Genomic DNA, 15,355 nt, shown 5'->3' on the forward strand with positions numbered 1-15,355 from the left:
AGTATTTCCATTCGAATTTTGTCTCCAATATTTTCTTCAAAATCCCACTGATCACTTTCAACATACTGAGAACCTTCAGAGTTGCTTTTGATGGTGGAATCAAAACTGGAACAGAGCTTGAAATATACTGTTTTTCTATGTAAACCACCGTTCAGATCAATATGGATTCCAGAGGTGACAACATTGGCAAAATAGTAAATCGACACTCTCGGGCTTTTTTCGACACTTTGTGATTGGCAAAATAATTTCAAATTTTTTTTTCCACTTCAAATTAGACCGTGATTAATGATTATCAATGGTTTTCAGAAAAACAATTTTGCCTTTGCTCTTTGTGTGTCCACAATAGACGAGAGATAGATGGTAGAGAAAGATACATAAGAGAAAGACCCTCTCGGAATGGTGGAAGAATTTGTACATGTAAATGTTGCTGCATCCTGCAGCTGAACTGAGCATCAATATAATGAGAGGAGTCCCGGCTCATCGTAGTAACTCGTGATTCCATGCTTGACCGCACTTGACTGCACTGATTCACTGCACCACTTGCTCAGCGCCGACACTTGTCCTTCTGCACTGTTTTCCGCTGCTTGTTTCCCTGGTGAGGTTGAAAGTCTGCCGCAGTTTCTTGGCGTGTCCAACGAGGTCTGGCATCTGGTGAGTTCGGCGACATCTCTCTGGGCTATTTCTAATTTTACTCAAGTTCGTGTGTGTGTTATGATGCCTGTCGTAGTGTAAGTTAAGATTGTACTTGAATATTCGGCATAACTCTGCACTGTGTATTCTTCTTTTATGAATATTGTATGTCTTTTGCTACACCTCACGAATCCATTGCTTCACTTGCTGTACATTTGCAATAAATCCCATACTGTGCCACGTAATTTTCCTCGCTCTTATTTAAATAAATGTGCCTGCTAGAAATGTACCTAGCTCGTTTTTGACTTTTCCTCCATTGGTCTAGCATGGTCCACACCTTAGCTTAGCCGGGACATTATACTCCAACATCTGCTTAATAGGCAGTACGTACTTGGCAGCTCCACTCAGCTGCACCTGATACGGTAAGTAACTTGATTAATGCAAGTACGCATCAAGGGCGCGATTCCCCGAGAAGGCGATCAGGTGTTCCTTGGTAAAAGGTTGTCAGACGGAGGACCCTGGGTTATATGGCCAAGTTATTGGCATTCACAGTTGATTAGCGACCTATCACGACACAGTTATATGTGTGCGATGGCCTGCAATTCCCGGTGAATCTGGGGAGGAACCAGGGAGAGCCCTCCCTCATGGTTCCCCCGTGATGTCGAGGTATGGCAAACACATTGATGATTCACCCAGTCTGTGAAACACTGGGATGACAGTTTATAGCTGGGTTGGGATTTCAAACTCAGGCTTGACAGCTTGGAGGTGAGTGTGTGTACCTCTCAGCCATCCGACCATCACTTTCAATGTACATGTATGTGTAATTAGTTAGGAATCTTTTTCTTAGCAATGACAGATTGGCTGGAAGGATAGCTTTTGAGGTATGTTGCACTCACATTTGAACTGTGTAGCACAGGTTTGAATCCCGACCCTGCTCTAAACCTCCATCCTGGTTGTTCACATTCAGGTAGATTCATCGATGTACTGTATGTGCCATCCATTGAAAGGATGATTACCTGAAGGTCCTGATAGTCAGCACTGTTTGTTGATTGGAGGATGTTGAAGACCCCATGGTCTCATTTGGGAACAGTAAGAAAGTTATCAGCGGCACTTTGAAGAAATTGCAAAATCTTCCCATTTTCAGTTGAGTATCTTTATTTCTAGAGTCAGTCTTCAAAATTTGTGAGTTGACTCCCAAGTGGAGGGACTAAAAGCCATAATACAAAGTCCAATGTCTGAAGTGTCTGGATTCATGTGATGGACATTCCAGAATCCCATCTAAATACCAGTTTGCTCTTTAATTTTGCTCATCTCCACAAGCTCTTTCACACCAGGGGCTACCCCCCTTTTAAGTGGTGCCCTGCGTATTTTTTGTGGGTCTATATTTTCCGAACCACGTTCAGGAATCTGAAATTAACAAATAATTTAAGCATCCTTCCAAGTTGGTTCACATATTCCATCCAAGGTGCATGGCATGATTCCAATCTTGTGGGGTTGTGGAGGTGAGAAGATGCACAAACACACTAAACTTCAACACTTAAACAAAAGGAAAATGCTATTATCACATAAATGTAATAATATTGAATTCAAGCTTTGCCACTATCGACTATACTCTGTGATACTGCACCCATATCTCATAACCCATGGATTCATAAGTAGGACTAACCAGCCATAAAAAAACGAGATGAAATGTAGGAGTGTCTGAAACGTCAGCTTTATGAGAAATCCCAAGTGTACGACTCTCACCTAAAGAGGAAATGTAACAGATGCAGGCTTTATTGAAAGAACGAGGGTTGAAGAAAGCAAAGTTGCCTTTACAAACTGAAAAATCCAGCTCATTGATGTAAACAACTCATCAAAATTCTTGGCAATCTAAGCTGTCTCGCCTGAGTTTAAATCTCGGCCCAGCGATAAACTGTCATCCCGTTGTTTTTGCAGTCAAGGTGAGATATCAGTATGTGTGCCGTATATCGGATGGGTTTTAAGCTGGGTATCCTTTGTACTGGTATTGGGTTTTTTTGGACTTTAACGACCCCACATTCTCCACGAAGAGTGGGCGAGCTATCGCTGGCATACCGGTCAAATTCCAACCAAATTCCTGCCCTGATTAACACGAGGAAGGCAAAATGAAACCACCCAGTGTAATCCATGCCATCAGGTTGATTTGTTTCAGCACTGAACCTTCCTTCGGGAAGAGGACCAGATTGGTTAGTTAGTTTGTGGGCTTAAAAAAATAAAAGCGTTTCAATGAGGCAAGAGCAACAAATTTTGAACCAGGAAGATTTAACTTGTGATAGTTCAACCCATTCATAAAACCGGAATCTCATCTCCAAATGATGTTTATGGCAGTTCTAATAGAGAGTGCAAAATTATGAGCAAAGATGAAAGCTTTGAAATTTGCAGTAACTGATGAACTCCCTTGTGGTTGGCTGACCATTGATAATCACATGCAGCATCAGGAGTTGAGATGTTGGAATGAACTGCATTTAAGTTTTTTTTTTGAGAAAGATTCCTTGAAAGTTGTATTTGCATCTTTCGATCACCTCTTCTGCTTCGCGCCATCTCCGTATATGCCTAGGCCAGGGTGGATGCGACAGGCTCACCCAGACAAGTTGGTAATTGAGTAGTCTGTGATTGGAAAGTGTTGATCTTGGGTAAAGTTGCCGATCACGATTGCTGCGAGTGGGAGCGATCAGAAAGCGATGATATTGGATAAAGTTGCCAATCACAATTGCCGCAAGTTGCAGCGATCAGAAAGCGATAATTTTGGGTAAAATTGCCAATCACAATTGCCACTAGTTGGAGCAATCAGAAAGCGATAATTTTGGGTAAAATTGCAAATCACAATTGCTATTGGTTGTAGCGATAAGAAAGCGATGATCTTGCATAAAATTTCCGATCACAGTTGCCGCTGGTTGTAGCGATCAGAAAGTGATGATCTTGGGTAAAATCTCCGATCACAATTGCTTGCCACGAGTGAGAGCAATGGGGCATGAATGGTCGCGACCATGGACAATCATTGGCTTTTATGTTCCTAGTGTTTTTCACTCGCCGGGAGAATACCAAATAGGTCTCACCAGGTCCATCTCAAAATATGGACATCACACCATGAAGAGACATTATCGTGGGAATGAGCAGCAGCTCAAACAAAGCTCATTCATTCTGCTCACTGAGCTACCAAGATCCTGAGTTCTCACTCCTGCAGTTTTCCATCAATAGCTGAGGTCGGTGTTTCGAGTAAGAGTATAATTTTCAAACAAATATAACGCCATTCCATTGTATGGGTGTTGTGTGTCAACAATTGTTTCCAGAAAAGATCTTCAAGTCAAAAACAAAAATTCCAAGTGTGCAGGGTGGCAAACCTTGCGTTTGCCACGACTATTTCACTGAACCTTCTAAACCACCGTCATGTTACAATTAAAACTAGCTTTAGCAACTCAACTTGAGTGTGGAAAAATACAGCGAGTGTGTTCGTGTCATGAAGGGAAATGCCTGACTTTAAACGCAAGGCGATCTGCTGCCTTTTCCACTTGTTTTAATCAATTACTAATCGAGTATGGTTTAGTGTTACATTCTCACATTGTGCCCATGGCAGAACACTGAGATATAATATATCCCTGCATTTCATCTGCATGCCTGAGGGTCTGCTCTCGCACAAATTGCCTTCTTTCACCGTTGCTGCTGGACCAAAGTATGATATTAATGAGGTAGAATTAATACTGCATAGACGATGATTCCAAAAGAGCCGTGTTGGCGAGCATACATGATGCCAGTTTCCCTTTATAGAGTAATGTGGGGGAAGGGTGTCAAAGGTGGAGCAAGATCTGTCTCCGCCATATCACCTCCTCGGTCCTGGTTATACCTCTTATGTGCAGGATCCTGAATGATTGCAGCAGAAGGCTCTTTGGACAACGATATAAAGGCAATTTCAGAAAATTGATTTTCAGTATATTGAACAAAAACACTGAAGCGGAGGTTTTTTTTAAATTTTAACTAATACGACTACATCTGTGTGTCCTGTTTCCTATCATCTCTCGCAATGTTCTGTGCATCATCAGCAAACTCCATAGGCATAATCAACAATGTCATACAATTCATTCTACAGCATCTAAATGTATTTGCAACGGGTTATATTTCTTCCGTTCTGATTCGACTCAGTCTGAAGTAGACTTTTCTTAAAGTGTTTGACATGCCTGATGACGTCAGGGCATTCCAGTGGGAACCCCAACTTCAAACCAAATTGTAACGGGATTGGTATGCTCACCAGAGGGTATTACATTTGGGTCTTTTTGTTCCTTTGTTATGACGAAAATTGAAAATTTTCATCACATGTCGGTCTGTCACGTTTGTTTGTATGTTTGTTTGTGAGTGTGATAACACTGAACAACAAAATTTTTTTACTGGAGATGTGTAAAGTGATTTAGACTAATTTGGGTACGCTGATTTCAAAAATCATAACCGTTTTGCTGTATCACGTCAGGATTTTCAGTAACAGAAATATTCCCATTGCCTAGAAGTCAGGATTTCAATGAAATTTACAAAAATTCATTTATTCATTTATTTCATCATGAATGCTTCAAAATTAGAGAAATTACAGAAAAACTCCACTAGAATATAATTAAAAATGCTTTAGGCATTTGGCTTTGCGTTTGTGCCGCTCTGTGTCAGTTTCACGATGCAGGAACCAGCAGAAATCGCCCATCATGTTCGGGTTGTGCCGCCCTTGGTAACGCGTCTCCATGAGTGAAATCTCTTGGTGGAATCGCTCGCCGTGCTCGTCCGAGACTGCTCCCAAGTTGTCAGGGAAGAAGTTCAGGTGCTGGTGTAGGAAATGGATTTTCAGGGACATCCTGGAGCCAAGTTTCCTGAAGGACTCCAGCAGCTGCTGCACTATTTCTTCATAGTTGTCCGCGCGCTCGTTCCCAAAGAAGTTGTCCGTCACAGCTTTGAAGCTCCTCCACGCTGCCAGCTCTTTGGGGTTTAGAGTTGTCGGAAAAGTTTCGTACTTCATAATCTGTCGGATTTGCGGTCCAACAAAGACACCAGCCTTGATCTTGGCCTCCGACAAGGTGTTGCCAAACTTTTCCTTGAGGTATAAAAACCCACGCCCATTCAGATCCATTGCCCATACAAAACTTTTCATCAAGCCGAGCTTTATGTGGAGTGGTGGAAGGAAAACCTTGGCTGGGTCGACAAGGGCGACATTGCTTCACGTTGTGTCGACCAGGTACATGCTCTTTTCGCTCTTCCCAATCTTTCTTCGTCCAGTGATTCTTGTCGTCTCTGCTATCCCAGAGACAAAGGAAGCACATGTATTTCGTGTGGCCTGACTGCAGCCCTAACAACAACGCCACCACTTTCAAGTCTCCGCAGATGTGCCAGTTGAAGTCATTGTACTTGATGGAATCAAGCAGCTGCCGCATAGTCTCATAGGTCTCTGTCATGCCGAACGCGTGAGCCAGTGGGACTGATGGTTTCTCGTTGCCATTGTGGAGCAAAACAGCCTTCAAGCTGTTCTTCCCCGAGTCGATGAAGAGGCGCCAGTCTGCAGGATCGTGATCACACCCAAGTTCTTTCAACAGACCGTTGATGTCACTGCAGAATGTCATCGTGTCTTCCATCTCAAAGAACTCAGCCATGTCTCTGTGACGTGCTCTGAACAAGGATATCTTGGTGTTAGGTTCAAGTAGATTCCACTGCTGCAGCCTTGATCCAAGCAGCTCTGCCTTCGCCTTTGACAGCGAGAGATCTCTTACAAGATCATTTAAGTCTACCTGGTTCAGAAGGTGTGATTCTTGAGTGTCGGGTTCAAAAGGTTCATCATCACCATCCTCTTCACCACTGCTTACAGCTATGTTCTGATCAGCTGGAGGTGTTGGAACGGGGTTCTCGTCATCATGAGGCACAGGTTTACGAGCAGAGACGCAGTCAGCGTACTTGATGTGACCTTTATTCTTCTTGTTGAAGCCGGCGATGCTTGTGCAGCAGAAATAACAATCATCATCATGATTCTGCGGCTCACGCCATATCATGGGCACCGCAAATGGCATGCTCGCGCAAATGGCATGCTCGCGCGCTTGCCCACCAACCACTGAGTCAAGGTTGTGTGACAGCTTGTGCAGCAGATGTGTGGTGCCCAGCTCTGTTCTTGGTCCCCCACCTTACACCCGAAGTAGTGAAAGTAGGCGGCCTTCATTTTCAATGCTGTAGATATACTTCACTGTTGATCTTTTTTGGTATACCGACCACAGACATAACAGAAGTTGTCAGGATGATTGGTACAGGAACGCCTACTCATCTTTATCTGAAAGAAAGAAATATAACACAAGTTAACAACAATTGTACGAAATAGACATGTTAAAGACATATGTAAATTTCATTGAAATCCTGACTTCTAGGCAATGGGAATATTTCTGTTCCTGAAAATCCTGACGTGATACAGCAAAACGGTTATGATTTTTGAAATCGGCGTACCCAAATTAGTCTTAATCACTTTACACATCTCCAGTAAAAAAATTTTTTTGAAATTTGTTGTTCAGTGTAACTCGTGAACGTTTTCAGCTATCTTCGACAAACTTTACTAGAGGATACCAAAGGACAAAAGTGAAGCTGTCAATGTTTGTTTTACGACTTAGATCAAAAGGCAAACATAGTCCAAAGGTCCAAAACTTCATCAAGTTTTTGAAATCCTCAATTTTCATCCGATTGACAAACAGATTTGCACATCAGGTCACTGAATTCAATCACCCACTGTTTTGAGGTCAAAAGGTCAACATAAGCCTAATTTTTAAAACTGAGTGATCGGGCCAAAAACTATTTGCAGTGCCTATAGAAAGTCTACACACCCTTTCAAAATTTTCACCTTTTGTTGCCTTATAGCCTGGAATTAAATTGCATTAAAACAGACTTTTCCCACCTTTATTTACACATCGTAACCCACAACTTTCAAGTGAAAAACAAATTCTACAAATTTCAAAAGATTAATTAAAAATACAACACGAGAATATTTTGGTTGGATAAGTGTCCATCCCCCTGAGTTAATACTTGGTGGAAACAACTTTGAAGGTAATTACAGCTGTGACTCTGTTGGGAAAGGTCTCTACCAACTTTGCACACCCTAATTGGACAACATTTGCCCATTATTCTGTACAAAACTGTCCAAGCTCAGTAAAGTTGTGTGGGGAGCATTGATGGACAGCAATATTCAAATCATGCCACAGATTTTCGATTGGATTTAGGTCGGGGCTCTCACTGGGCCACTCAAGCACATTTATCTTTTTGTTCTTTACCCACTCCAGTGTAGCTTTGGCTGTGTGCTTCAGGTCGTTGTCATGCTGAAAGGTGAATTTACATTCCAATTTCAGCTTTCTTGCAGAGGGCAGCAGGTTTTCCTCCAGGATATTTCTGTATTTTGCTCTATCCATTTTCCCTTCTATCCTGACAAGTACCCCAGTAACTGCTGATGAGAAACATCCCCATAACATCATGGTGCCACCACCATGCTTCACAGTGGGGATGGTGTTCTTTGGTGATGTGCTTTGTTGGGTTTGCACCAAACGTTGTGTTTTACATTTAGGCCAAAAAGTTCCATCTTGGTTTCGTCAGACCATAAAACTTTTTACCACATTACTTCAGAATCTTCGGAGTGGTTTCTTGCATACCTCAAACAGGACTCAAGGTGGGCTTTGAGTAATGGCTTCTTTCTTGCCACCCTACCATGCAGGCCGGACTTGTGGATTGCTTGGGATATTGTTGCCACATGCAGATGGTGACCGGTCTTTGCCATAAAGGCATGTTTCTCTTTCAAAGTTGCATTTGGCCTCTTGGTGGCCTCTCTGATCAGTCTCCTCCTTACTTGGTCATCCACTTTGTGGGGGGCGGCCTGATCGAGGCAGGGTCTTACGTGGTACCATACACCTTCCACTACTTAATGATTGTGTTGACTGTGCTCCAAGGGATATATGTGTATATATATATATATATATATATATATATATATATATATATATATATATATATATATATATATGTATCTTCTTCTTCTTCTTCCTCTTTCGGCTTGCTCCCGTTAGGGGTCGCCACAGCGGACCAACCGTCTCCATTTCGCTCTCGTTTTGTTGTCCGCATAATGATTTGGCATAGGTTTTTACGCCGGATGCCCTTCCTGACGCAACCCTGGTCGCCTCTTACGACACACAGGGATATGGTACACCTATTCTAACCGGGGCATACACCGGGCCCAGTACAACTGGTGCTCATTTTGCCGACCTCGGAAGGATGGCAGGCTGAGTCAACCCCCTGGTGTTTTCGACTTGGTTTATATATATTTATATACGTTTATATATATTTATATACATATATATATATATATATATGTATATATATATATATATATATATATATATATACATATATATATATATACATATACATACATATATTAATTCAGTGTCTCAACGGGGCTTGAACTCAGGACCTCTTGGGTCCCAAGCCACTGCCCTTACCACTGCGCCAACACCAGGCTTCATATATATATATATATATATATATATATATATATATATATATATATATATATATATATATATATATATATATATATATATATATATATATATATATATATATATATATATATATATATATATATATATATATATATATATATATATATATATATATATATATATATATATATATATATATATATATATATATATATATATATATATATATATATATATATGTATGTATATATATATATATATACATATACACATGTATATATGTATACTGAAACGCAAAAGAAACTTACCACTTGTTTGAAATGTAATAAAATTGTAACAGTTCAAGATAAAACAAACCAACAATTGCAAATTCAAACATTGCCATTTTATTGATGACATGTCAAGTTTTTGACCAAGATACACCATCTCATAAGTTTGTTCCACAGTACAGAACAGCACAGGGTGCAATGTCAGTCCCCTTTCAATAGCGTGTGTGGCCACCATTGTTTTGGATACAGGCAGTGCATCGTCGGCGCATACTGCCTACCAGTCTTTGGATGGATTGCTGCTGGATTCTGTCCCACTCAGTCCTCAATGTCTGAAGCCATCTGACTTTGGACCACCTTCCTGTCCTGCCTTGCAGTGGTGACTCTTGGCCTCCCTGATCGAGGTCTGTTATCTGCAGAGTTGTGGAGGGTGTCTCTGTCCACCAGGGCCGATATCGTCTGGTGTGAACAGCCAAGGCAATGTGCCACCTCACGGTAGCTCAATCCGCCTTGCAATATGCCCACGGCACACTGCCGTTGATCCCTTGACAATCTTGGCATGTTGATTGAAATGCCCATTTTGCACTGGCCTTTTTAAAGCCAATATCAAGACATCACGTGCAGCTCATTAAAATCATCCCTTACCCCTTGGCTAATCACTGACAGTCAAAACGGCTGTTCAACAGCTGTGCTATGAAGTGACCATTGAGGGTTCAAGTGACCATCCGTGACTGTTTTGTCTGACAGTCAGGACACTATTGTCCACAAATAAGTTCACACATTTACTACACGCAGTGTTATTGTTGATATTTGAAGGTTTAAAAGGTGGTAAGTTTCTTTTGTGTTTCAGTATATATGTATATATATATATATATATATATATATATATATATATATATATATATATATATATATATATATATATATTTATATATTACACAGACACACACACACAACACACACACACACACACACACACACACACACACACACACACACACACACACACACACACACACATATGTATATACATATATTTACATACATACATATATCATGATATCTCAAAAAGTTGTGGATGAGTGATGACAAAACAAGGTGGATGAGTTGGTTCAGTGACAAGAACAAGCCAATTTGATTTTGGTTAAGATGCAGCCTGTCAATGGGATACAAAATGTAAACTGTTTAGTCTGGTGGAGTTGTGTGCTGTTCCGAGTGCTGTTCCACTTTGTTCTGTTTTGCCAAGTCTGGCTCTCTGAGTGATTTTTTTTCATTTTTTATGATGAAAATTGAAAAATTTCATCATACGTCGGTCTGTCTCATATGTACAGAGTAGCCACAAACTTTCTATGCATGCAGTTGGAATTTAGATAGAATTTATCTGTATGCTTCCCTCCATTCTCCACACAATTTTGAAATTTTCTCCATGTTCTTCTGGACATCTTCCATGTTGAGGGTTGTAGCTCATAAAAGCAGCCCCTGACAGCTGTTTTGACATCTTCAGCTGTCAAGGATCAGCTGTCCTGCTATCTTCAGCTACCATGCAACAAGATGGTGCACCAGCACATTATGCTCTTGCAGTTACAGAATATCTTGACGACGAATTCAGGAGATGATGAATTGGATGTGGATCTGAGATAGTGTGGCTTCCTCGAAGTCCAGAATTAACAACTTGTGACAACTGGCTTTGGGGCATTGTGAGAGGACATTTCTCATCTCTGCCTAACAACAGTTGAAGACCTCAAAAGATCTGTCAGGGGCTGCTTTTATGAGCTACAACCCTCAACATGGAAGATGTCCAGAAGAACATGGAGTAAATTTCAAAAATGTGTGGTGAATGGAGGGAAGCATACAGATAAACTCGAACTAAATTCTAAATGAGTGCATTGGGACTTTGTGGCCACTCTGGATGTATGTATGTATGTATGTATGTATGTGTATATGCATCTATGTATGTTTGTCCCTTCGTGTGATAACTCACGAACACTTTCAGCTGTCTTCATCAAACTATACCAGAGGATTCCGAAGGACAAAGGTGAGGCTGTCAATGGTTTTTCAAGGTGACAGTTATCTCATTTGCATTGTTTTCGTCATACCTGTCAGGCGAATGCTTGTTGCCTTCTTGTCTGTTTGTTTGTTCTGACGAAAATTAAAAATTTTCATCATTTGTTCTTCTGTCTCATTTGTTTGTATGTATGTTTGCATGTATGTGGGTATGATCACTCGTAAACGCTTTCAGCTATCTTCGTCAAACTTTACCAGAGGATTCTAGAGGACAAAAGTGATGCTGTCAATGTTTTTGACTCCATATGTCAAAGGTCAAGGTGACAGTGACATTATGGTTTTAATCCTACCTGTCAAGCTACCGCTTGTCACCTTCTTGTCTGAATGTTTGTCTGTCTGCCTGTTTGAGCAGGATATTTCAAAATGTTACCGACAGATCCGGACGAAACTTGGTGGACATGTTGGGTGTGTGACAAGGACGAATTATTATAAAATACTCTCGTGTCCATGCCAATTAAGACCCATTCTGGATGGATAGACAGAATTAGCTTTTACTCTCTTGGACTGTGATTAATGGCGGGTTTGCATGCATGGGAATATCAGGAAGCACACAAGGCTTTTAACTCTTTTAAAACCAACAGGTTTATTTCCCGAACCAATTGACAAAATAACCAGGGGATGGTGATTGCAACGGTGGAGATAGTGGGTTTAGATGGAGAAGAAAGGGGGAACACTGAATCGATAATAAATAATTATATACAGTGAGAAATAAACTCCAAGGTGTCGCGCACCAGATATATTCACAGATGGGGATGGAGAATGAAAACCAGATGAGGCCTCAGCCATAGTGAACGAGCAGGCAATGAGGAGACAAAGGCAAATGAGCAGGTCAATGAATGGGACAAGGCAGGAACAATGAAGGAGGAACACGAGAAGGCAGACAGGCAGGAAGGCACCGACAAAGCAACCGTTTCTGCTCAAGGTGATTCTCTCTCACTCCCTTGGTGCAATCCCAATTCTCCACAGACATCCCCAAAAACTCTGCCCTCTTTGGGTAATGAAAATTCTGCCCCTCTGGAGACACCCATAACTCTGCCCCTTGGGAGGTAACGAAAAGCTCGTCCCCTTGTTCTCTGGACAGGGCAGCCATTCTCAACAGAGCTATCACTCTTCTCGACCTCAGCCGGTCCCTCATCCGGTGGTACATTACAAGGGGTGGTCATACGTACAATTTTCTTAACTTTAATCCTTGATTAATTATTACCACACACCATCCTCTGTGTGGTGCACATTCAAACAGACAATTCTTAAGCTGTTTCCCTACTTTAATCACATCAAAATGGGATAACCACTCATACACAGATCATAGCATACTCTACATTTATATCTGCTCTAAGCTAATATCTACCCCATCCCCTGCCCCCCCCCCCACAAACAAAATTGTGCATACAATTGAAACATGAATCGATACAAAAAAAACTGAAAAGGTCTGTTTGTACGCTATTTGAACATAAACTTATGTCATAAATGCAATAGCTACACACCGTGCAAACATAAACACACCAGCACACAAACACCCACAAAGTGCACCACATGAATCACACAAATCAAGTGCTGGGGAGAATCTGCAATCTTTAATTGTTCTTTCTCGTTGTTGTTGTTGTTGTATTTGTTGGTTGTTACTGTTCTATCAAATCCCATACCATCCCATCACTTGTCATGGACTGGTATATCTACTCATGTGTAAGAATTAATATGGCAGCCATTTTGACCCCTTACTTTCTCTTCCTGACCCCACCTGAGCGCCTGACCACATACAAAGCTTTCGTCCACAGCCTGATGGAGTACTGCTCTCCCCTCTGGGCTGGTGCTTCTGCTTCTCACCTTTCTCGGCTTGATGCTGTGGAAACCAAGGCATTTCGGATCATTGGCATCTCCCGCGATGAGGCTAAGTCTTTGGGCCTATCACTCTCTCACCGCAGGCAGGTCGGCGGTCTTTCTGTCTTCCACCGTCTCCTCCCCCCCCCCCCCCGCTGTGTCCGTGACTTGTCCCCACCGCAGGGCGCTCAATGTCCGCCAACAACCCCCTTCTGGTAAAACTACCAAAATCACGAATCACTGCTCACCTTCACTCTTTCATTCCTCTTTTTTTTCCTGCCTTTGGAATAAACTTCCTCACTTTGTTCAATCCCATTCTTCCCTCCAGGCCTTCAAAACAGCTATTCACCACCATCCTCTTATCATCCCCCATCCAAATCCTCGATCTTTTCTACCCCCGTTAATCCACCCCAAACTCACCTCCTTCAAATTCCCTGCTTTCCTTCCTGAAATTCCCTGTAATGTCCATTTCGTATTCCCCATATACCCCACCCCATCCCTCTCCCTTCCACAGATCTCCTAATGTCTCTGTTCCCCACTGTTTTGTCCTTCCCACTCCTGCCCCTCTTGTCTCATGCCCCCCTTGCTGTGCATTGTCTTTAGCTCTCATACGAGCCTCGACAAGGTATACAAAAACAAAAACATCTTGTCATATGCAACAATCTCTATCCAATGGCATCCTTACCCATCACCTTTGAATCGTGTTTTGAAGGAAAATTTCCACAGTTTTGTAAAGTATGCAAAGCTACGCTATATAACCCCCCACATGTCCACAACATTGTCTCAGGCCTTTGAATAGACATCACAGCGTATGCAAGTCCACACACAATGTGTCTACAAATTATTTTAAAAAACGAAACAACTGGCTGTTTTCAATGAGGATTTTATTGTTCCATGAAGTGAAAGTGGTTTTTGTTGCTGTTGCTCTTGGCTATCATTCCTCCTGATGACCGACCGTGAGCCAGCCAACGAGGTTAAAAAAAGTTAAAATGAGATTATAAAACCTTTGACAAGAGACAGGGAACCTCCAAAAAAGGAATATATGAAGAACACGATGGAAAGATTAATTTGAATTGGATATTTATAGAGAAGCTGATGAGATTGCTTTGTCCGAACAATTAGGACAATTATTCATACATTTCATCAAACTCGCATGGCCAACTAGTTCCGAGAGATCAAAAGAACATTCGCCAGTCACAAGGATCCTGGGTATATTAAAATAATGGGCATCATTTCCATTGAGAAAGTGGAATTGCTTCGTTTTACAAAATGTAAATTAAATATTCACATAAAGTCTGCAGGGCACTGAAGATAGTGTTACGGCTGTGGAAATTTGCAAACCACCATTCAGGGCCCGTAGGTGAGATAACTCTAAGTACATGTGTAGTTAGCCCCAAAGCCGTTGTATAGAGGGAATTTATGTGATTCATTCGGGCTGCGATCCTTTGAGTTAGCTATTTTTTCTGTTCTATCTTTATTTTGAACCAACCACGTCTCAACCGCCATCACACAACAACCACCACGCCAGCCATCGTCACCAACTGCAACCACGCTCCAACCCTCGGACAACGCCAACAGCCACGACCTTTACCTTCACAACTCGCTCCCACATCATCGCATCACCGCCATTCCCAAACGGCACCATAACCATCAAACCACCACCGATAAACCCTCCACCACCTTCACCTCTCTCCTTCTACGGCCATTCCCGCACCACCTGTGAACACTGAGCGTCGGGCTGTCTCGGGCCCGTTCGGCGATTGGTGCCGAACGCACCGAGCCGCGAGCACAAATAGCGGCCTTTCTGAGGGAGAATGCGGATCAAGAACGCTACACGTCCAATTAGCAAGCGCGGGGCGGCTTGGCCCTGCCTCCAGGCGCGTCTGTGTGAAATCGATATTTGCAAATTCTCAGATCAGGGGAGGTTCACGCCCACTTTTCCTCCGTCCAATTGGCAAGCGTGGCTCCGCCCCCGAGGTCATCCTGATCCGGATATTTGCATATTGTTTTCTCCTGCCGGCCTATAAAACGGCGAGCGCAAGGCGAATCAGGGCAGAGTGAGTCGAGTCA

At 42.1% G+C, this 15,355-nt stretch overlaps 2 protein-coding genes across 22 annotated transcripts in view; one reads left to right on the top strand and one right to left on the bottom strand.

Moving 5' to 3' along the window:
• Positions 1–15,355, top strand: part of LOC147027013 (uncharacterized) — a 227,166-nt gene that overhangs the window by 19,936 nt on the left and 191,875 nt on the right. For 3 of the 21 annotated variants that reach the window (XR_015058612.1, XR_015058616.1, XR_015058618.1), the window contains exon 4: positions 13,243–13,393. The exons of 16 other annotated variants lie outside the window; for them this stretch is intronic. The gene's annotated coding sequence lies outside the window, so the exon portion shown is untranslated. Of the gene's footprint in view, positions 652–13,242; positions 13,394–15,355 lie in introns of all 21 variants that reach the window. 2 more of the 21 variants (XR_015058623.1, XR_015058628.1) reach the window with 1 other exon arrangement.
• The window catches only part of LOC147027014 (uncharacterized), a 37,145-nt gene continuing 26,640 nt past the window's right edge, over positions 4,851–15,355 (bottom strand). Inside the window, exon 2 of the mRNA XM_085883029.1 lies at positions 4,851–6,934. Within this exon, the coding sequence (XP_085739155.1) occupies positions 5,529–6,680 (1,152 nt within the window). The 5' untranslated portion in view covers positions 6,681–6,934 and the 3' untranslated portion in view covers positions 4,851–5,528. The remainder of the gene's footprint in view (positions 6,935–15,355) is intronic.

The sequence above is a fragment of the Eptatretus burgeri genome, chromosome 5, assembly GCF_056783735.1.
Source record: "Eptatretus burgeri isolate ZD-2024b chromosome 5, Ebu_testis_v1, whole genome shotgun sequence".
NCBI lineage: Eukaryota > Metazoa > Chordata > Myxini > Myxiniformes > Myxinidae > Eptatretus > Eptatretus burgeri.